Source organism: Schistocerca gregaria, chromosome X, assembly GCF_023897955.1.
Source record: "Schistocerca gregaria isolate iqSchGreg1 chromosome X, iqSchGreg1.2, whole genome shotgun sequence".
Classification (NCBI taxonomy): domain Eukaryota; kingdom Metazoa; phylum Arthropoda; class Insecta; order Orthoptera; family Acrididae; genus Schistocerca; species Schistocerca gregaria.
This window is the reverse complement of record NC_064931.1, coordinates 578,846,683-578,871,575: the sequence shown is the minus strand read 5'-3', so window position 1 is coordinate 578,871,575 and position 24,893 is coordinate 578,846,683. Positions and strand designations below refer to the sequence as shown.

General features: G+C 42.9%; 1 protein-coding gene across 1 annotated transcript in view; it reads left to right on the top strand.

The window, feature by feature from the left end:
• The first annotated feature begins 4,426 nt into the window (after positions 1-4,426).
• LOC126298043 (uncharacterized) overlaps positions 4,427-24,893 on the top strand; it is a 30,494-nt gene continuing 10,027 nt past the window's right edge. The window contains exons 1-2 of the mRNA XM_049989363.1: positions 4,427-4,528; positions 20,819-21,072. Coding sequence (XP_049845320.1) covers positions 4,442-4,528; positions 20,819-21,072 — 341 coding nt within the window. The 5' untranslated portion in view covers positions 4,427-4,441. The remainder of the gene's footprint in view (positions 4,529-20,818; positions 21,073-24,893) is intronic.

The following is a 24,893-nucleotide window of genomic DNA, read 5'->3' as shown; positions in this document are numbered from 1 at the left end:
TATAAGGTGCCCATCATTGGACACAAGGATAATGGTGACCACCCTGTAAACTGACCATCTTTGTCCGCAGGGGTACTGGTGGTCACCCTGTGGCTAATGATAGTCACTATATTAATTGGGTAGCATTGCCCACAGCAGATAACTGCAATCACTCTGTTAGTTGACAGTCATTGCCCAACGGGTAGTGGCAGTCAACGCATAAATTGACCATCATTGCCGCAGAAGTAATGGTAGTCACCCAGTAAATTCAGTATCGTTGTTCCGCAGGGGTAATTCAAAATGGCTCTGAGCACTATGGGACTTAACAGCTATGGTCATCAGTCCTCTAGAACTTAGAACTACTTAAACCAAACTAACCTAAGGACATCACACAACACCCAGTCATCACGAGGCAAAGAAAATCCCTGACCCCGCCGGGAATCGAACCAGGGAACCCGGGCGCAGGAAGCGAGAACGCTACCGCACGACCGCACTGGTAATTGTGGTCACCCTGTGGGTAATGTTGGCCATACTGCAAAAGTATATTAATTGTCCCAAGGGTAATGGTAAGTCACTCCCTAAATTGACCATCATTGCCCCAGAGGTAATAACAAGCACCCTGTAAATTGACCATCATTGCTCTGGGATTAATGGTGATCACCTTATAAACTGACCATCTTTCTCACACATTTTCTCAATTGTGTTTCTCGAAAGCAACGTCGCCTTCCCTCCAGGGATTCCCATTTGAATTCCCAAAGCATCTCCATAACACTAACGTGTTGCCCGAACCTACCGGTGACAAGTCTAGCAGCTCGCCTCTCAATTGCTTCGATGTCTTCCTTCAATCCGACATGGTACGGATCCCAAACACTCGAGCAGTTCAAATGGTTCAAATGGCTCTGAGCACTATGGGACTCAACTGCTGTGGTCATAAGTCCCCTAGAACTTAGAACTACTTAAACGTAACCAACCTAAGGACATCACACACATCCATGCCCGAGGCAGGATTCGAACCTGCGACCGTAGCAGTCGCACGGTTCCGGACTGCGCGCCTAGAACCGCGAGACCACCGCGGCCGGCACTCGAGCAGTACTCAAGAATAGTTCGCACCAGCGCCCTATATGCTGTCTCCTTTACAGGTGAACCACTCATTCCTAAAATTCTCCCAATAAACCGAAGTCGTCCATTTGCCTTCCCTATCACAGTTCTCTCATCACACCGACTGGAAATTTTGTCTAAATCGTCTTGCATCTTTCTATAATCACTCAGTTTCGACTCCTTTCTGTAGACCACGGCATCATTAACAAACAACCGCTGATTGCTGCCCATCTTGTCTGCCAAATTATTTATGTATATAGGGAACAACAGCGGTCCTATCACACCTCCCTGTGGCACTCCTGACTATACCCATGTATCTGATGAACACTCGCCGTCGAGGACAAAATACTGGGTTCTACTATTTAAGATGTCTTCGAGCCACTGAACTTACTCCATACATATACTCATACCTTCGTCAACGGACTGCCACGGGGCACCGTATATATAATCAATGCTATAACACCTATCTTGGGCATTCGAAAAGCTGAATTTCCATCTTACTGCCTCCTCTGTTGAGAATTATGTCCAAAGTTTTACTTGCTAGTAAGTCTTGTATTCAAGCACAAAGCTGGTCTGATATACAGTAAGCTTGTACTTTTTGCACTAGGCGACAGTATGCCACTGTATGTAAAGCATTCCCTAAATCAAATAATACAGCATCCACCTGGGTACCACAAACAAGTTACTGTGACACAAGTGCCTTCTACACTTGGTCGTTCTTTCATCAAGCCTAATACTTGAGGGGTATTGGCTCTAATGAGAGTCATACTCTTTTCCATGCTGTAAGACCTGATTTTGACTATATAAATACTCACGTGACTATTAATTGATATTATTTTTAATTTATTAGTTACTTACATTTTATCGTTGGGGGACAAGCAGACAGTAGCCATTTTGCCGGTGGCCCTACCTGAACCCAATGGAATACCTTTGGGATGAGTCGACTTTGCTCCATACCCAAGCATCCAACATCACTAGCTTCTCCAGTTTTGGTTCTTGAGGAAGAATGGGCTGCTGTTCTTCCACAGACAGGTGATGTGGTCTCCAAGTAAGTGTTATATCACGAAACGTATTATGTACAAAAAAAACAAGCCGCATGCAGATTGGGAGATGATGGACGAAATCTTATCGTGTGAAGAAAAAGCTGCTTCTCTTGCATCACCGTTACTAAAAATGGCCCTCATACTTGGTTATTTTTTTCGCTGCCGAACTGCAGAAAAATCACAGCAAAAAAAGTAACAAGAAAAGTTCCACCGTTCCGGTCTCAGACCGCCCAGTCTTGACCGACCAACAGACCGCCGTATCATCTTCATCCAGTGGTGTCATTTGAAAACGGAATGGAGGGGCACGCCACCCTCCCGTGGTATAGGTAGCAGGAATGACGTGAGGCAGTCGTAAGCCTCACAACTAAGAAGAAACACAGCTTAATGTAAGAAAAACAGTGTAAGGCTATTAGCCCTTGGAATCATGAAACATGCAAACCAAACCTGCATCATGGTTCTCAAGCCTAATGCGAACGACAATGACGACGACGGCGACAACCGTCTGTTGTCGGCTTTGTAGACCTAGGAGCCGCTATCTCTCATTGAGGTAGCTCATCAGTTGGCATCACGAAGCTGAGTGGATCCATTTCCATTCCTCTCACTAAGGAAAAATCCCTGTTGGTATCGGTAACTGAGAACGGTTCCTCTACATCGTAATCAGCAACAGTGACCGCTCAGTTACGGAGGCGGACCTAACCAGTGTAGCTTGTAAACTATGTGATCGGTCTCACTGAAAGCATTCTCGGTGTACTGCCGTGTCATCTTAAAAAATACTTAAAATAATGAAGTACCACAAATAGTCAACCATATAACCATTCCTCCTCTCTTTATACCCACCGATGTTACTTTAGGGCCAATAGAATCTAATAACTGTTACGTAAGTGGTCTAGTAACAGAGTCAGGAAAGCGATATATTAATGCAACCACACCTCAGATAACATCTCTTTGCACTGAGGGAGGCAGCTGATGCTCGGCCAAAACGTCGCTACATTTTAATATTTAAATTTTTATCTTAGATGTCACGTCAACATAACCAGAATGCCTTTGATGATATTCACACCGGCCGCGGAAGCCTACGCATTTGTATAACTGATCGATTTCAGTCCATGACGTGTAGTTTAATGCGTATAGTATAGACGATGATCCCATGATGGGCTTACAAACTTTCAAGGATGAAGGGTAAGTGTATCGATTTGAGCTAAGGGATCCTGGTTCGGAAACGACTGAGTCGAAAGTTATAATCGGATATCGTTCTCATACCTCTGACGGTGGATTACGTGTACTGGTACTGCTTTTGCTAATACAGCTTTCAGAGGTGGTAGTGAGGAAGTAAACAAGGAAAAAGATTCCTACTAAACATGAGCTCTAAAATACTAAACGTAAGAGCTCGATTACTTGTTCATCTTCAATTCTGTGAGAGACATCTCTCCAATTGCAAGTTCTTTCAGTTATATATTTTTTGAGGAGGTAGTATCAACCACAACAAGAAAAATACGTCCAGTAGAAATGGGCTCTAAAATGCATGCTTTAAGAACTATGAGCACTTGTTCACCTTCGCCTCAGTGAAAAACATTTCTTCTACTGGACAAGTGCCCACATCTCTTAAGGTACGCATTTTGGACCCCATATTTACTGGATACATTTTCTTGTTTTGGTCGATATTATTTCCTGCAAAAATGTGAAAACCAAAGAACTTCCAGCTGAAGAGATGGGTCTTACGGTACTGAAGATGAACAAGTGCTCACAGCTCTTAAGACAAGCATTTTAGAGTCCATATTTATTAGAAATATTTTTTCTTGCTTACGTCCACACTACCACCTCTGAAAGCTGCCTACTCTACAGTCTTGACAACAACAGTACCGGTACATGTATTCCACTGTCAGGGGTATCAGAACGGTTTTCGATTATAACTTTTTACTCGGTCGCTTCCGGATCGGGATCCTTTATCTCAAATTGATACATTTACTCTTCTCCATCGTCGCTGAAAGTCTTCAACATCACCACGGGGTCACCCTGCATTGTTTTAGGAGGGTGACAGCAGAAATGTATCACATCGAAAGGTACAATATCTGCTGGTGTGTAAGTCTACCTACGGACTGACAACAGCGTTATTTTTTATATCTCCAGTTACTCACTCTATTAAAGATCAGGTCGTTGGTCTGGCAATGACAACTGCTTTTCGCGTTGCATAACCAGGAAAAACTGTTCGCGGCAGAGGTCACCCGGCGGAGGCAACCAGCGCAGTAGAAGATCAGGATTTTCGGGCGCCGTCCCTTTCTCCGCAGGAAGCCGCAACCGCTGATTCGCCGGGAAGTACCGCTATGACGTCAGTAGGCTGTGCTGGAAGCTATATGCGCGGAACCAGTGCTCCTGTATTCAGTTCAGTCTGTGACGCCGCTGTCGAAATGGTAAGCTGCCCAGCCCTGCTTATTATATTTGGTATGGACTTACTTCGTGTTTATGCATTGACAGAGATTCTTCCAACGTCTAACTCCACAATCTCCAAGCCTGGCTACTACGAATATCGTATTAAAAATTGATCACATTGACTTCCAGCCGCGTCATTTCAGACTTCATAGCAGATCAGTCTTAATACACTCCTTAGACGTCATGAGTTGACTTTTTCTTAAGAAGTGTGGGAATGGAAGGGGCAAACGACTTTTCACAATCCAAAATAAACAAGAGAATGATCATCTGAAATTCAAATTGAACAGGCTGTCGCAGGGAGGGAGGGATGGTATGAGGCACGGCCTACTTGTAAATAGGTGCCATTATTAGTCAGAGTCAAGAGGGTGGGACTGGGGACATACACGTTTAGATTCCCCTTGAGTTGGGGAGGACAATTAGATATTTATATCAGTGAACTTTACTAAGAAGTATCTGCTTATGTCAAGTGAACTTAATCAAAAAATCACGCAGTGGTTAAAAATAAGTACCTTACAGAATACTGCAGATATTTTAGCAAAATAAATGTCGACATCATTTTCAGAGCGAAAGAAATAGTGTGACTCTCCTTGTAGGATGCACTGTATCCAATTACCTATCCGTCTGTTCTGTATGGTTGGAAGGTCCTGCCATTTATGCCGAAGATAACCTTCTATTCGCATAGGTTGCTGGGTAGCAATGTTTCGATTTACTGGTACACATTTCAAAAATTTAGTTATTTGCAGATTGTCCAGTGCCAAGGTTGCTTATACCCGTGGGCAACTGTGGTCGCCCCTCTCCCCCCCCCCCCCCCCCCTTTCACACTAGTTCGCATGCAGTGAGAAAAAATGTAGTGTAATCAGGGGCTTTTCTTTCAAGAAAATGATTAAAAGTCATTATTACACAAGTCTGTAACAGTGCCGTAAAAGGATATTTCTTATGGCTGCTTACAAGTCATCTCTGTCTTTCAAAATATAAAACATTAAAAATTCACCATACCCTAATTCGAGATCTCCTCGCCTCCTCCCACTCCTCCATGTACAAATTATCGCATGAAAGCCCTTTTCCAGTGCTAACTTAATGATTTTTCTAAGCAAACTGGAGACTGTTTTAACTTTTATACAATGTAAACACTATTTTCATACTACATAAGAACTTCAGTGCTGAACTTATAGACAATATGGAAGTAGAATGTCTCGTACTATACTTTCGACTCTGACTTTTGCAGTAAGAACACAGGAAAACTGATATACAGCAGTATATAGCATTTTAATTAATGTCACAATATTAAATAGTTCAAGTGTGTAAATGTTTAGTAATGGGATGTCAGGCAATGAAGCTGTATTACGAAACAACTGAGGAGCACACAGATATGCAAGAAATTTAGAGCCATTAACATACTTGCCGTACAATAGCTTATTCAGTTGTTGAAGCACTGTCGGTGGCAGGAAGTGTATAATGTAAACACTTAGAATAATAGACACAATGCATTCATATAGACTCTTCTTAAATTTTACGAAAGCTACTTCACACTGAAGTACAAAATACAAAACCTCAGTTGTGGCAAGTAGTGGCAGGCAGACAGTTTGGAAAATACAGGCCATCAGTATCTCTTGTATAAATAAGCAGTAAGTCTATCAGAGTTAGTGCCACAATTAATATCTACTTGCAGTAGCTGGTTACATGAAATCCTACAAGATCTCAAGAAATTTTGCAAGAGAGCCTATGATTATGTGTTTCACAAGAAAGATACGTAAATCTCAGCATAAAATTAAAAAAGAAACATATGGAGTGTGGTGATGTCAGCGCCAAAGACGCACGCGAATGTTTCAATTGTCAGTTTGGTGAAATGGGAGAATAAAGACGTTACTGGCATTACTGAGTTCTTTAAGGATCATTTATTATCTATTTTGGGTAAACTGATTCAAAACTTTTTGCTCAACACAAGTCACATAGATATGCTACAGATTGCTTTTTCGGGAGAACAACAAGAGATGAGGCAGCTAGACCTTAATACAAGGCGAACTGAGTCAATAATTAATGAAGTGTTATATTCAAGTGGGTACAGTTATATACCAAGTAGGATATTGAAGATTTGTGCACTACGCTTTGGCCATGTCCTTAGTCACTCATGCATCACGTCTTTCCATGTTAGTATTTTCCCAGAGGGGTTTCTACATAGTAAAAGGGAAAGGATACTGTTGACAACTATATGCCTATATCATTGTCACATGTACCGTCACAAACTGAGTGAAAAGTATTTGCAATAGAGCAGTCGCATATTTCTCGGGGCACATGTAGACAGATACACCGTTCGATCTGTGTTGGCTGCTTGGTTTGCAGGCAGCTACATTCCTTCTTGCAGTACACAGAGAACCGTATTGAATAAAAACTGTCGTCATTGGATATATGCTTTTACTCCACAATAACACTGAATGTCCCAATAATGATAATAACAACTTTATTGACACTGTAAACCAAAACTGCGAAACTACGGTATTTACAAGGCTTGAAACTCAGTATAAGCAACAGGGAGCAGAAGTTTGCATTACTGATTTTCTTCTGTTGTACAGATAACTGTCAATTTTTTTTCTTTTTCTTTTTTTTGCGACTAATATAAACATAATTGTTACAGATGCGATGAAGAACTCATTAATAAAACAAAATCATTACATAAAGAGACACAAATTTCGTTTCACACTCTTAACTGCAATAAAATACAGTTTATTCAATTTTTAACATACAATCCTGTTCGTGCTGATTTTCCACTCTTCCATGGGAAAGAGAGGCACCAGTTTTCGAAGTTTGAGCATATTATAAGGTTTCGTGGAAGACACCAATGCAGGATCTTCCATAGAAGCTACATGCAACTACCTTTACTTTATGGTCTTTAGTCCACTACCAGTACCACTGATTCAGTGAGACTCGTTTACTTCACACATTTCCATTCCTTGAGTTCACATGTGATAATATTTTGGGGACAGTCCGTTCAGGCAGAGTGAATACGTTGTAGCCAAAAAGCGAGCGACCTGGATCATATATTGAAATAATCAACGGCGTTTAAGTAGGTCTCTATGTGATAAGCTGAGGATTATTACGCAATTGAACTTGTTTAAAAGTGATAGCAGCATTCGTCCGGTGAATTCCAGACACAATAATGATCTTTATGTGCGAGTAAATCCTTGACTACTGTTCGGACACAGGTGTTGCACTTTTCAATAGACTTCCACAAAAACTGAAGACCATGATTGACACACCACACGTTTTCACAATCAAGCTCAAGGATTTTCTCCGTCGAACGTTTCCTTTTTCTTGAAGTATTAACCTAAGTCCATTTCTTTTCAAGAAATGTAATTTGGCTTGATTAATGGGTTATTACAATTGTAAGTCATTGAAACGCAGTAGAAAGTTCGAACACAGGTCACTTAATGAAGATAAACTTTTTAGATCCGACACAGCCATCCTTATTTGGACTTTCCTTGATTTTGACAAGTCCATACAAGAGAGAGTATCATGCCTAGTTGAACAAAAAGTAAATTAATTAATTGCATAGATACACAAAATTCAGTCACTTCGCTACCTTAGCCACATAATCGGAGTAGCTCTACCGTCTGGGAATGCAGATTTAGACTTTCTAAATTTTTCCAGGGCAGTGCTGGGATGGTTTCTTTGAAAAGAGCACGCTCGATTTCCTTTCCCATCCCTTCATAACAGAAGCCAGTTTTCCGTCTCTAAGGCGCCTTGCCACGGTCCTTGCGGCTCCACCCGTCGGAGGTTCGAGTCCTCCGTGGGGCATGGGTGTGTGTGTTGTCCTTAGCGTAAATTAGCTTAAGGTAGATTAAGTAGTGTGTAAGCTTACGGACCGATGACCTCAGCAGTTTGGTCCCATAAAACCTTAGCACAAATTTCCAATTTTTTTCCGTCTGTAATGACCTTGCTGTCGACGGGACGTTAAACTCTGATCTTCCTTCCTTCCTTCCTTCATTCCTTCACTCCTTCCTTTTGAGTAGCCGAAGACGCTTTAGCCAACAAAACGTATGTATTTCCAACACGTTCCTTTCTCCGTGGAATTTTCAGTGGCAATGTTCTCGCTGGAAGTATCTTAATTATTATATTCCACTTACAATAATAACACCACGAGTTCTTTGTTTTATAATTTCTGAGGAGATCATATCCTGAAACAGAGGTTTGGGCAGGATATGTTTCTCACGAAGAAGAAAAACCATCGTCACGTTCCAATACTGCAGTACCACATTAGTTCATAAAACCGTTTGTAATGCAACTGATTAGATCAAAAGGAGTTATAAGAATGTTAAGTACTTAACTCCTTATTCACTACAAATATTACATGCTGTGTCATCATAACCACTGTTTATGTAGTTTAAAGTAAGTCAGTTACTAGTTTTTAAAAGGCGTCAAACTTAAATCCTCAAGAAAAAATTTCTAAGTTGAAGAAATCCATTTTGTATCTACTTTGGTATACGAGGGGGAGAGCGGTGTGCTGACCACATGCTCCTCCATATCCGCATCCAGTGGCGCCTATGGGTTAAGGATGACACGGCGAGCTGTCGGTACCGTTGGGCTTTCGTGGCCTGTTCGGGAGGAGTTTAGTTTTATTTGCCTTTGGGACCCATATATGAGTGTATACTGCTGCACTGAGATACCAACGGAACCAAATGCTTGCGAGAAAGGTTACATGTAATTTCACAGCTTTAGATCTGCCAACACTCTGACAGCGGGTAGTGACCCGTGTTAGAATAGCTCAGTCGGCAGCACATTTGCCCACGAAAGGCACAAGTTCCAGATTCGAGTCCCCGTCCGGTACACAGATTTATTCTGCTAGGAAGTTGCAAATCAGCGTACACTCCAATGCAGAGTGGAAACCCATTCTGGGAAGATTACATGTAGTTGTGACGCGGCCATCAGAGGGCAGTGCCCAGACACGTCATCTCGAACGCAATGTAGCAATGAAATTACTGAGACTAGGTTCAAATACTTCCACTTTATCGTTGGTCACTGGTGAATAAAAAATCTGATTTCGTCCATCACTAGTTTCATAAGTCGATATTTGCACTTTTGCATAGTATTATTATCACATGAAAAAAATATTTTCCGATACTGATATTATTTTTAGTTCATAAGTGCTAAAACATACAACGACCAAGTGCCTAATATCTGCGCCTGACACAGGAAATATTCACAGACAAAATTGACAAAGGTCTTCAAATATCTGAAACTACCTTTCTACTTTTGTCTCGAAAAGTAATTGTATCGTTTAAAAAGATACCTTGCTTTGAGTCTCCTACCCATATCTTATACGGAATTGAAAAAAACCTAACAGCGGTTAGGAAAATCATTTCACCGACGACAAAGAACATATAAGATAGGCGAAGAGAATTTCCAACACTAACAGTGAAACGCTAAAACTAGCTCAGACAGAAATTTCAAGACTGATATGTACTATCTTTCGCCTCTTTCAATTAACAGAATAGCGGGAAAAGTGAACTAGACGACGAAAATAATTTAGGGTAGAGAAGTAAAGGTAACAGATTGTGATCATTATCTAGGCTAGGCTCAAAACTTATGGTACTCCAGCTGTAGTTGCTTGTGACAGTCTTTGCTGCACTTCCACTTCTATTTGTAACAAATATACGTTTAATTTGAAAGCAATAAATGATTCGAACACATGCTGCTATGAAATACTTTTTTTAACTTATTGCATTTTAAGGAGAACTCGCTGTTAATCAGAAGTAATAATGAAATTCAGCTTATAACAGGAGCTACAACACGACTGTCTATTTTTAAAGCGCGAACATTACTTATATTTAGTTATCATTTTTTAGCGAATACATCTGTTATTACGTTAAATTTTGAACTAACAGTGGAGCTAATTGTGTATATACACGTCGGGGTCATTAGAGATGAACCGCTACAGCATTTGAAAAATGAATCCGATATGCCCAAACTAATAAATCATACCAAATTCCCACTAGCTAAGGTCCAAGTAGCCCAAATAGGACAATATATTGGATATTTGAGCATAACTCCTCTCGAATACCACACCAGTGTTTAAATTACTACGCTATCTCTCGCTGATCTTTCAAGAATACTACGCTGAATTCACAGCTGGCACTGTTGCTGAATTTCCATGGTAGAATTAAGCAGCTTCTAAGAAGCACTTATGCAACTTCCTCTAGTATGAAATAAGGGCTGTCGAACCAGCTCACCTCGTCCTTTAGGAAGGACCTCAGCGGAAGAAATTGTCCCCCGTGAGGGCAATGCCTTTCAGTACCCGTGTTTCTAGAAACTAAGATGGTGATTAAAATAATGAATGGGTGTTATGCCACATCTGTGTCGTACATAAAAGTTTGTGTCAATACGTTGAGGCGAACGTACCGTACCAATATTTACATCTGGCAGGAATTAAGATTTTCTTTGTTTAATTCTTCCCAAGTGACACAAATTAAGGAGGAACAGGAAATACAGGGAGAATCTGAAGACCATAGAAAAAATTTAGGAGCTCGTTTCTAGATAGTTTATGACTATTTTCTTGTAATTGACCTATCGTCTCCAGTGTCTCGATATAGATTAGTTGCATGTCATCTGATGTTTTATTTCTTACCCCCATTTATATTTTTATCTGGATTGCACTGAAAAATCTGAACAACAGTGCAAGTGCCCTGTGTGTCGTGCTCGGAAACGAACTTGTTCCATTCACCGACAGCACTTCTTGTTGACAACTGTAATGCCCACTTATTCTTCGCCGTCAACCTTGCCCTGATTACAGCTCGGTTCTGTCTCAGATTTTTTTCCCGGCGGTGTTAGTAGTAGGTTAAAAGTGATATACAGCATTATCATTTGAACCACTGAATAGCTGGTCGATATGTACGTGTGCATTGGGTCACTGAATGCATTCGAGAAGCGACTTATCGATCCTATTCTCAACTGTTCGGCTACGACGGCAGTCACATCACAGTACATTCGAATCTCTAAGGAGTTGTTGGATTACTCTGTCTTTTACGTTCTGGTGATTGCATACTACAGGCTTTTTCAGTGTTGTTATGGTGTTTTCACAGAAACAAAAGTAAATTGGGTAACAAACCGAATAAATCATAATTTCATTATTACGCATTAAAGGGCCATTGCAGGCCACGTGTTCCTTGTACCAAAATATTCTTCAGCATCCTCCGAGACTTTGTCCTTAGAATTCAGGTCCACCCTGTATATCAGGAGGTGAAGGTGACAAAAATTTCGAATAAAAACTTTCACACTGTAACATGTTCTATTTTCTGTTACGGCTCTCGTGTAAACGCATGAAGCAAACCATACAGGATAGTCAAGGGGAAAGGTACATGCTTTAAGAGGTGTTAATATTAGTGATTCTGACAAAAAAGTTATACGAACGTATGTCCTGCTTTAAGAGTTTCGAGGAAACTAATAAAAAAATGGGGAACAGTACAAATCCAGATAATAGTAAGTGAAATATTGTGATCTAATGTTTTGTTTAATTGTGTACATTTCTTGAAAAAGGTGTTTAAAACGTCCGCCGTCAACTGCAATGCATTTTGCAGCTCTTGTAGACAGCTGCTGTGTTCCTGATCTGATCTCACTCCTACGATCCTTTACTTGAGAACAAGCATGTAAAATACGAGATGGAAGTTCCTCCTTTGTGTCCTCTCTGTGCGTCTAGACTTCGCTCTTACGCCAACCACACAAACAGTAATCTAGTGGAGGAAGACAGGGTGCCCTCGACGGCTAAGAAATGACTACACGTCCACTGACCGAACGCCCAGCATATATTTTAGTGAGGTTCTGTGTCACAGTACGCAGAGTGAAGACGGAGGAGAAGAAAGAAAAAGGAAGGGAACAGTGCTGCTAGCTCCAGCGGGACGTTATGCGGAATCATTGGCGACAAGCGGAAATGTGTACCAGACCGGTATTCGAACCTGGGCCCTCCTAGTTACTAGGCAGATTCGTTAACCACTGAACTACCTCGAACACATTTTCAAGGAAATCAAGACAATGTACCCCATTAACACGGTTATCTAAAACTACCGGACAGATGAGCTGGTGGTCAATAATGCTGTACTACACTTTCACTGGATAACGTCGTTGAAAATTTGTTTCAACAGTGACGTCCATATTTTCATCTGCCCACACGTGAGAGTTGCGTGTGTTATTGATGCCATTGCTGGTAGATGTTGACTCGTTAGTGAACAGAATTAGTGGAATACAGCGTTCATTGACAATGATCCATTGTCACAATTCCTTTTGTTTGGCATAATCTCCTGCACGCAGATGTTGCACACTGCCGACGATACGGATTCAGGTAGCCGGTAGTTGGACTGCGTTCTACCACTTCAAGAATGTTCTCAAATTTAGTGATATCTATTGTTGGACGGAACGTTCAGATACATGGACGCTGGGACGCGTACCAAGCTCAGGCAATCTGTCAAACACCCTGTTAAATATCCGTATCCAGAACTCCGTGATTAGGAAATGGCCGTTCGTATTCGCGAACAGATGCTCTGGAATTACTATTGCAAAACCCGTAGACAATGATCATGTGACCATACTCTGCCTCTGTGAAGACCTGTGGCATTTTCACTACAGTGACTCGTACTGCTTTGATTGTACTAGTGTAGTACCCTGGTGTAACCACTGTAGTGCAGAGATATGAGGTAAACAACGTGTAAACTCACAGGACTCGTCACCCCACCATGTGCAAGTGAAGTGTGTATTAGAGTGGTCAGTAAAGACTACACTATGTAGCGTAATGTCGCTTTGGTTGTATCCGCGTGCGAGTGCTGGTGAAGACGGACATGCGACTGACGCCTGTTATTTCCAAACAGCTGTATGTTGGAAACAGTTAAGAAATTGCTAATTTTCATTTGAAGTTTTTGTTCAAAGTCACCAATACTATCACCCCTCAAAGCATGTGCCTTAACTCCTGACTCGCCCTGTATAAACATGTTTTAAGATTCATGGATTGATTAGTGATACAGTAAATGATTACGAACAACAGAATAATTTCGAGAATTTAAATACTAAAACTTAAATCAGCGGTACGAATGCACGCTAAGGCATTTTTCACAAGAGTAAGTGTAAATATTTTGGTGTTTTCTTGACATTCCTTTGGAAAGCAGCACAATATGAAGGAACATTTCGTCGCCGGCCGCTTTGACCGAGCGTCTCTAGGCGCTTCAGTCTGGAACCTCGCGACCGCTACTGTAGCAGGTTCGAATCCTGCCTCGGGCATGGATGTGTGTGCTGTCCTAAAGTTAGTTAGGTTTAAGTAGTTCTAAGAGTAGGGGACTGATGACCTCAGATGTTAGGTCCAATAGTGCTTAGAGCCATTTGAACATTTCGTCTCCCATTTTTATTCCTGTGATGCTCATTTTTAAACTCTACACAGAGTTATCGGAAATCTCTTTCTCTAAATTCTTCTGATAACCAGTAATTACTGTTAGAGCCTGCATTCGGGAGAACGACGGTTAAATCCCCCGCCCAGCCATTCTGATTTCGGTTGCCCGTGATTTCCCTAAAACGCTCCAGGCAAATATCGGGATGGCTCCTTTGAAAGAGTACGGCCAACTTCCTTCCCCGTCCTTCGCTAATCCGATGAGACCGATGACCTCGCTGTTTGGTCTCCTCCTCCAAAAACAACCCAACAGCTGTTAGAGCCATCTGAGTGGCTGAGGTAAAAGTAAGCCTTTATTCTCAGTGTAGTCCAGGGTAGATTCAGTACACTTTTCCGTCTGTCAACATCTCTCCAAAGGATCAAATCAAGGTCAGACTGCGAGCGCACTGTTACTTCACGACAAGAATTAGAGGTCAGCATAAGCCTGCCGAACTGGCACATGCCATTCAAGCATTCGACCACTATCGTGAAAAAAAGAACGGAAGATCAGCCTCCTTGAGGTCACTTGCCTGGCAGCACCATCTGATGTTCGCTACCTAACTCTCATTTCTCGTAGTCATCCCAAGTAGAGTGCTACAACACTGTGCGCTGCTGTTTTGGAGGGAATTGGGAGGGCTGTGTCAAACCAGACAGACCCAACCGTCTCCACACGATACATTTGGCCCCTAGGCCTCCATTAAGAACAACAGTACGAACCCCTTGCTCCTCCGTGGGCGGAAACAGTGGACAAGGAAACATCTGAAGTGAAATCTGGATATAAGTCGTTGTATTCTCTTCATCGTCGAGTGTAGGATTTGCCTGACACCTGGTGAGCGTAGTGTGAAGGCGGACATGTACTAAATTAGGTTTCAGCTAGACTTAATTCAGATGAAGTTTTACCCCAGAATAAGACTGATAGGCACGTAACAAGACCGGTGCGTGACGCATTACGTTATCACCGTTCTGCGTCAGATAATTTGATGATCTGTGATACCACGTAAAGACATACCATTCCACCCGCAATCACTCCGTTTGAAAGGAATTACTTCCACAATTAAGAGTTGGATGATGTCGTATTTCGGCTTCTGGACAACGTAAAGCACGTATTCTCTAGCCGAACTTGAGTAAAAATTTTGGGTACTAAAATTATGGTTCGAAATTAATGGTGTGCTTACGATGAAATCAGCAATTCGACTGGAACCCGAAAGCACATCATTAATAAATCACACCGAGGCAATTGAGCCACTGATTTATATGCTGCTTCTTTGTGCAGTACTACTGTTAAAATAACATATATGTTTCGTATTGGCTGCTTCATGTTTTTCAGAGTTATTGTTCTCTCTGTAATTTTTTGTTAATTCATGGCATAAACTTGAGTATAACACACTAAAAAACATGCACATCCACTGATGAACAAAACATTATGGCCACCTGTTTAATTGCTTGTTTGTCCTTCTTTGGAACGAAATACATCACTGATTACTGCTGGAAATTAACATCACCGTTGGAGAAGACATTAAGCATGAAGAGATCCAGATGATTCGCAGCTGTCAGTGTGTTTTCAATTACGCCCACAGGTCCCATGCAAGCGCAGGGAAACGTCTTCCATAGCATTATACTGCTCCCACCAGCCTGCGTCCGTGGCGCGCTGGACGTTTCGAGCCGCCGTTCACCTCGATTACGGCGTTTGTGGAGACGACCATCGACCTAGTGTAACAGAAATGTGGTTCAACCGAAGAACCGACACATTTCCATTGATCGACGATCGAATACCTACGGTCCCTCGCCCATTGCAATCGTAATTGACCATGTCGTTGGGTCAATATGTGAACACATAGGAGTGGTCTGTTGCGGATTTCCATTTTCAAATATTTGTACGATGAATGCTGTGCTCCGCAACACTTGTGCGTGCTCCAGCATTGAGCTCTTTCGGCAGATACGCCACTGATCACCATCTGCTCTACTTTACAGAGCAAACAAGCCTCCGAACCTCATGTTCTGTGAAAAGCCTTTAACGTCCAACCATTTAGCACCTAGTGGTAATTTCACTGTTTTTCTACCTCTTTCCGTAGATGCTCACAACAGTAACATGTGAAATTCGACTAGTTTCGCCGTTTTCTTGATACTTATTCATACGTTGTGTGTAGTAAGAATCTCCCCACTGTCAAAGTCGCTTATCTTAATGGATTTCACCCTTTGCAGCTCATATTTTCGTTAGGGTGATCCCACGCCCGTGTCTGCTCCTCTTACATCCTTTTGTTACAACGTCGCGTGCCCGCGTAGTCACCAGGTGGCATCCAACGTCGCGGTGGGTAGTGGTCATAATATTTTGGTTTATCGGTGTATACTGCTCAGGTTGTCAAATGGAGTCTTCGAAAATCAGAATTACGGTTTAACGCCCAGTCGACAACAAGGTCTTTATGGATGGCGTACAAGCTGAAATTGGGGAAAGATGGGAAAAGGAATCTGCTGTGTCCTTTTTCAAGGAAACTTCTAGGTATCTACCTTAAGAGAATCAGGGAAACCATAGTAAATCTAAACCTGGGTGGCCAGACCGGGATTAGCACCGTCATTCTCCCGAATGCTGTGTCCTTACACAGCGCCTCCTCTCTCAGTGAAAATGTCCAGCTTAACGTCAGGAAGTTTCACATATATTACTTTTTCACGGAGAGGAAATAGTAAGCAAGATAGTTCCTTTTGTAAACTATACGGCGTGTCAAAAAAAGTGAAAAACTCACAAGGGGAAGAGGAAACGAAATTAAAGTTCACAACTTAAGAAGGCATATGATGTGATGTTGTTTCGGAGATTACAAACTTGAGCCAAATTTACAAAGAATTCGACAATATGCCCCCACTTATAATTATGACGTTGCACGCCTTCTCGCCTCTATGTACACATTGATTCAATTGGGAGTGTTGTCATAAAGTCATTGTATCCTCTCCTAACGCAAGTTGACGTACAACTGTTGTAACTGATCGTTGAAACCCAGGATGCTGGATGGAGATAACGTGGAGCTGCTCTCTCACGTTTTCTATCGGAAATGATTTGGGGATCTTGTTAGCCACCGGAGTACCTCAACATCACGTAGACAGTTCGCAGACACGCACGTGCCATGAGTGAACGGGTATTGTTCTGTTGAAAAATGGCACTGCTGTACTGTCGCATGACGGAGAACGCATGAGGACACAGGATGTCCATGAGGTACCGTTGTGCTTTCAGAGTTCCATCCATCTCCACCAACCATAACGTGAAGCCATACCCGATGGCTCTCCGCCTCATGACGTCAGGAGCAGTCGCGCTCTGCCTCTCCAAAAGTCTCTCCCCAAGTTCCAATCATAGTCGTCGACGACGGTCATGCAGGAAACCACGATTCATCGCTGAACGCAGTGCGGTGTCATTCATCAGCAATCCATACTCCACGGTCGAGTCACCACTCCAAACACAGCCTTTGGAGGTGTTAACGGCAATCTGCATGTGGTACTGTACTTATTCTAGAGTTCGGCTGCCGCTGGGCATGGTCGACCGGAACTGTGACGACGAGTATGCCTGCCTTCACGCTCCCATGCAGTCCGATTCGACCCACTGTCGCGTCTGAATGCTCCATAATGCTGGATATTGCACGATTCGACCAGTCATCCTTATGAAAACCCGCAATGAGGCTCCTTTCAAACTCCGTTAGGTGCTGATAACGCTGTCTCCGTGTCCGCAGTGATCACTCAACATCTGATGTTGTTCACCCCCGTTATTTAACCTACCAAGCACTCTGGTGGCCGTTCTATCTGTCACAGAAAACCGCACCTCTGATCATTTACATATGCGACGATGGTGTGTACATGTACGTAATTACACTGACATTAGACCATGTCTCTTGGGTGCTTCATGTTTTTGTGAGGCAATGTATACAAGATGGCGCCAACTGCACTAATGCCTCAGCAACATGTATTGATCGGGTGGGCCTCAGAAATATTTATTAGCCGCAAAAACCTCGGCCTCACAAATTATAAGTTTCCGGAAATTCCATTCACAGATTCCGTGTAGAGACTGCAGGAACGACAGAAATTTTAATTGATACCCAAGTCCGGAGGTCTATTGTACCTACGATACAGCATCAAACACATGGAACAGACTGTTTCTCTTTCCTCGTCTACAGTGGGAAAAAGAGAAAAATAATTTACAGTGAATCTGCTAATTACCACATAGGCAACTGACTAGCAAACCGCTATCGCATTCATGTAAGAGAATGAGGACTAGGATAAAAAAGGTAACGAGTGAATAATATGAAACCTGAACGCTGTACACTTTGTTGCACTCCATTGCAATGAGCATTGTAACCGCTTTATCTTGTCGCTTTTTTAAACTTCAGACTCATTTCCGAATCACGACGTCTCTGGATATGGATTCATGTGTAAACAAGTACCCATTCAGTTTTCTCTGCATGCCCTGACAGACTCTAAGCGGATTTTCCAAATATCCTGTACACATCATACTGTATGTGCCTGGCAGGTTTTGTAGTGGCAGTTTCAGATCAATTAAAATAACCAAGTGATTGATAGTAGCAGGAAGCGGGTAATGGGGAACAGCTATCATGTTACTTCTGAAAATTTCCCGGCGTATTTGTTCTTCTAATAATTCCCGGGTATGCAGCCGGATCCCGTCGACATTCTGCCACGATATTTCGGCCCGAGACGCCATCATCAGGTGAGTACACAACTACTGAAGAGCTCAGGTGCATGCGCTGTAGGATGCCAGTACATTTCGCATGCGCGAGATTCGGCATAAATACCGCGACTGCACCTGGGCTCTTCAGTAGTTGTGTACTCACCTGATGATGGCCGGACGTCTCTGGGCCGAAATATCGTGGCAGAATGTCGTCGGGATCCGGCTGCATACCCGGAAATTACTAAAAGAGCTATCATGTTATTCATCATTCATCTTAAATACGACTGGTTTGCTGTATTTCCTAATCCACAGAAACATGCGTGACCTTCAGATCGTGACAGCTTTTTCTCCTTCACACAGCTGCACAGTCCGAATACCCATTTTTTAAATAAATTTATGAAATATGCAACAACAGAAACAAATACTCAACTTCTCGACGAATTTCGGTGCAACACAGTCGGCTCCTCGCCCCGGTTCCCGGGTTCGATTCCCGGCGGGGTCAGGGATTTTCTCTGCCTCTTGATGACCGGGTGTTGTGTGATGTCCTTAGGTTAGTTAGGTTTAAGTAGTTCTAAGTTCTAGGGGACTGATGACCATAGCTGTTAAGTCCCATAGTGCTCAGAGCCATTTGAACCATTTTTGAACAGTCGGCTCCCGCGTTAAAGGCAGGGATCAACAATAATCCCGTCTACAAGCAGAGTAGCAGATATGACCCACAAAACTATTGTGCAAACTCATTCACATCCATCTATTGCAGAATCTTAGAATATATTCTGAGATCAAATTTCATGAGCTATCTTGAACACAATGACCTCCTCCTTGCGTGAAAGCACGGATTCAGAAAACAGCGGTCATGCGAAATCCAACGCGCACTGAAAGCCAAGGCCGTCAGGTCTGACTCAGTACCACACACTTGTTAACGGAAGTATGATCATATAAGATATCAAATGAAATTTGCGACTAGATTGGTGATTTCTTGGTACGGATTTACTTGATAGCATTGATTGAGAGTGACTGGATAATGGAGAGTCATCAACAGGTGTAGAAGTAACTTCTGGTAAGCCCAAGGGACGTGTGTTGTAACCCCTGCTGCTCATGTTACATGTCAATAACATGATAGTTACAGTTAATAGTGACCTCAGAATTCAGAAATTTCACCGGTGATACAGTTATCTGTAATGAAGTATTATCTGTAAAACATCTGCACAAATATGATTAGGGCCATTGGTAGGATATTGAGGAAATGCTTTTAGTCTACAGAGAAGGCTACTTACAAATCATCAGTGCGACTCACCCCATAACATTGTTAAGATGTGTGGGGCCAGTATCAAACAAATATAACGGGGAATATTGAACGTATACTAAGAGGGCGATACGATTAGTCACAGGGCTGTATGACACCCCGGAAAGTGCCACAAATATGTTGACAAATCTGAACTGACAGACTCTTTAAGAGAGATACCAGCTCTCCTGCGAGAGGCTATTTAAAATACTCTAACAACCAACATTAAATGCGAAATCTATGAATACATTAAAACCCCACGCGCATCGCTTCTACTGGGTCAAAATAAGATTAGACTATCTTGAATAATCGGGTCTTCTGCCGGTTTTTCGAGTCGTTCTAGAACGATATTTCGACGTCGTGTCTCACTGTCTTCTCCAGGTGCCTAGTGGACCACCTGAAGAATACAGCGAATCACGCTGTAAAAATATAGTTCAATAACGACGCCAACATCCGGCAGAAGATCTGATTATTCAGCATGTCAACATATCGCCTGGAAAAACCGAAGAATTGCATAAGATAGACTAATTAGCGCACGCGAAGGCATTTAAGTAGTCACAACTATTGTTTTATAAGCGTGAATGGATAAGAAAGAAACTTAATGCGTGGTATTATGGGGAGTATCCTCTATCGTACACGCCGAGCGAGGTGACGCCGTGGTTAGCACACTGAACTCGCATTCAGGGAACCGACATTTCAGATCTGACCAGCCATACAGATTTAGGTTTTATTTATATTTCCCGTGATTTCCCTGAGTCGTCCCAGATATGCCTTCCCCATCCCTCAAAAAGTCCGAGCTTGTCCTCCATCTCTAATGACCTCGATGTCGACGGGACGTTTTCCTGATGTAGAACTCATCATAGTTTGAACTCGGCATTAGAAGTGGACGACACATCTTACGTGGGGATTTGCAGTAATTTTTTGTCTAACAGCTGGAGATGAAAGCGGCGTTGGTGGCGGTGCTGACGCTCCTGGGAACGGCGATGTCGCAGTACCAATCGTTCTACGCAGGCGGTGGCTGGTCGTATCCGGGCCCGCTGCCGCAGTTCGCCGCGGCCAACGCTGAAGAAGGCCTTGAGAACCGTGTTGGTGCGACGACCACTACCACGCAGTCACCTGAACAGTTCATCTCTTCGCAAGTCAGTGCCTGGCCAGAGGACCGTCAACCATTCTGGTTCGTCAACAGGTACGCAGATACTGCCACAGCACCACTAATGTTTGTTCGCAATGTGTCCTTGTGTCACTGTGGAGCTATTGATACTTCTTAATTAATGATTCCAGCTTTGAGCGAAGTCTGCTCGAGTTTTATCTTCCTACAGTACAATTTCTCGTAGGAAGGAACATCCATTGGCAAACTAGAGTCACTGGACGTTTAAGACAATGTGATACTGCCTTATTACTAGCGAAACTTTGAGATTTTCCCCGCTTATAAATTTTCCAACAAATTTAGGGAATGAAGTCGGCTGGCGTCTTCGACAACCGCCGACATTACGGCAGGTGCACATCCCACCATTTTCAAGGGGCAAATGCAATGAGAGAGCGCTATGTAAGAAAATTTAGAACTTATGTATGGAGGGCATGTGCCGAAAGACAACACATACACACAGTAAACACAGGTGTCACCACACAAGCAAAGATTCTCTACATCAGATGTTATCAATGCACACACACACAAACACACACATACACCTTCCGAACAGGCCTTGAAGGCCCAACGGTACTGACCGGCCACTGTGTCATCCTCAGCCCTTAAGCGTCACTGGATGTGAATACAGAGGGGCGTGTGGTCAGTACACCGCTCTCCTGGCTGTTGTCAGTTTGCGTGGCGGTTGCCCCTCAATTGGCCTCAAGGCCTGAATGCACCCCGATTGCCAACAGCATTCGCAGATCCGGACGGTGAACGATCTAAGTGCTAGACAAGCCTGGCAGCCGTTAACATCGGTGATCTGACGGGAACCGGTGTTACCACTGCGGCAAGGCCGTTGGTGCCAGATGCTATCAGTAGTGAATATTAAGTACCAGCAACTGAGGTAGAGTTGCGTCTGGCTCTCTACTGTTTGGCTAGGGAGAGAGCAAGATTCCAAACAGAATTTAAAAAAACCATCAACTCTTATTTGTAAGAACGCTTGCTAATTTAATTTCAGCTGCTTTCTTAATAACACCATCCCAATAGCTAGGAGTGCGTGCCAAGATCCCCGTGTGGTTATATTCCATAGGATCAACGGTACCGAGGTAATATTATCCAACAGTTGAATTTCTTGGGTGTTTTAAGCGCGTGGGCCACTTACAAATGGTTCAAATGGGTCTGAGCACTATGGGACTTAACTGCTGTGGTCATCGGTCCCCTAGAACTTAGAACTACTTAAACCTAACTAACCTAAGGACATCACACACATCCATGCCCGAGGCAGGATTCGAACCTGCGACCGTAGGGGTCGCGCCGTTCCAGACTGTAGCGCCTAGAACCGCTCGGCCACCCCAGCCGGCGGGCCACTTACACTCAGTATTATCTACAGTCCAGATGGTCTGACAAGTGTAACATGCCACAACTGCAAGAGATTTGGTAGACATCCGCCTTACGCAAACAAAGATCATTCTTAACAGGCCCTCCAGGTCCCTAATCTTAGATCAGGGCCGGCCATGGTGTGCCAGTGTTCATGCGTACAGCGTGTCCTTTGCTTGCTCCTTCACGGAAGAACCTGGAACAGCGCCACATTTCATTTGGCGTTGCGGTGCAGCATTTTGCGATAGGCACAATTCTCTGAGTTCGGCGGAGTCGTGGTGTCAGCGCTGTTTACCTTCGCTATTTGTCCGTGGTATGAAGGACGTATGGAAGTGAAACATGGACGATAAATAGTTTAGACAAGAAGAGAATAGAAGCTTTCGAAATGTGGTGCTACAGAAGAATGCTGAAGATTAGATGGGTAGATCACATAACTAATGAGGAGGTGTTGAAAAGGATTGGGGAGAAGAGAAGTTTGTGGCACAACTTGACTTGAAGAAGGGGTCGGTTGGTAGGACATGTTTTGAGGCATCAAGGGATCACCAATTTCGTATTGGAGGGCAGCGTGGAGGGTAAAAATCGTAGAAGGAGACCAAGAGTTGAATACAGTAAACAGATTCAGAAGGATGTAGGCTGCAGTAGGTACTGGGAGATGAAGAAGCTTGCACAGGATAGAGTAGCATGGAGAGCTGCATCAAACCAGTCTCAGGACTGAAGACCACAACAACAATGAAGGACGTTCACAGGTCCAATGGCTGATTGCACAAAAGAGGCAGTCTAGCAATCTATCGTCAGAATCCTTTAAAATGAAAGGTAATTACAGATCAGACGGATGAGAATTCTCAATTCACATAAGCGACGGGTCTTCCTTATTTGCTATGAAACGACATTATAGTACCATTCCAAAAGAATTTAGACTTTTGCATGACAATGAAAGAGAACAAAATTTCAAAGATCTGCACTCATTATTCCATTTCAGTTGCAACAGTTTTCAATGGAAATGAACGAAGAGTATGGAAACTTCATGTATTACTTTGGTTAAGTCACGGGGCATGATTAGAACGATTTTTCGATTAAAATATCTCTATTGTTGAATTTATGAATGAAAACGGAGTGCAGGAATGAAATTTAGATCATCCAGAATGGACAGCAAACTTCACATTTTAAGTTGACTTGACTGCTCGCTCCTCAAAGTAAGACATTGCAAGGTACCTTCTTAGTGGTTTATGGGGATTCATTTAAAAAGGAAATCGCGTTGTAGACGGGACGACGGGACACGTTCTGACGAAGACAATCCAGTTTCCTAAGCTCACTGGCGTTAAAGAAAGCCCGAGGTTTGAAGAATTCATTGTGGCCTTGCAAGAGCTACAACGGTAGTTTTATTAAGGTTTTTAGGACACTGTTAATTTTACATCTGTTTTCGAGCCTGTTTGACGTTTCTGTTGAATGCGCCCCTGTGCATGTGCAGATGTAACTGATTAACCTGCAAGATAATTCCAGTTTTAATTACAAATCTTTTAACGTGAAAACCAAGTCTCCATAATGAGGTCGCAAAAGTGCTATAATATTTCGATCGATGTACTTGTGTGAAAGACCTTTTTCCGAATATGAAACTAAATAAGTCACGTTTACGTGCCAACTTGAGAGCTAAACTCTCCGAAATTGTCAGCGTCTGTCCGTATGCCGACAGTTTGTACCTGATAGAAATTACATTATGTTTTCAGCACGACAAAAATAATTAATTAATACTGAAAACTTGTTTCGTTTGTGATGTGTGTTGCTGAGAAATGTGAAATATAAAACCAGGTCATATGCGGTACGACTGCACTGCCATTTAAATTCGGCGTGTTCGCTGTTTCCTCCCTCCGCGCGCTCAGACAGCGCGGCGTGCTGGAGGCGGAAATACGAAGCGAGGCGGAGCACTTCAGCACTCGGTCCCGGGCATGGCCCGCGTGCCGAAATCTTGGCCATCCCTGTCTTAGCTGACGGTCGAAAAAAATTTCACATCTCGTTTTCGCAGAAAATGACCAAACCTGTTAGTGCCACCACTTTATTATCATCACTCACTCGGTCCACGACTGGTCGATAATGCGATGTGTGTCTCATCTGTATTTCACTAGAAGCATTCTGGTTAAAGGTGACTGCGAAATGGACTAACTCAGCGTACAGGCTATCGTAGTCTGAGGTGAAGCAGAACCTATGGACCAAGGTACGAATTACCCCTTCATCCTGAGCCCAATGGTGACGACGACCAGTCTGAAGATACAAGGGTTTCCTGTTTGCGTATTGTCAGTAACACTGGTACTCCGACATACCGTGTAGCGAAACCTCATGTTACTCTGTTGATCCCTCCAGTAGAGCGGTGTGTGCATTACATTAAGAGCTCGAATGAATTCTTATATCGGTTAGAGGGATTAAGTTTGAATGCCACTGCTATTTTAGTAAGTTTCGATGTGGTTTCTTTCTTCACTCGCATTCCACTGTCTCGTCCGTTATGTTTAGCT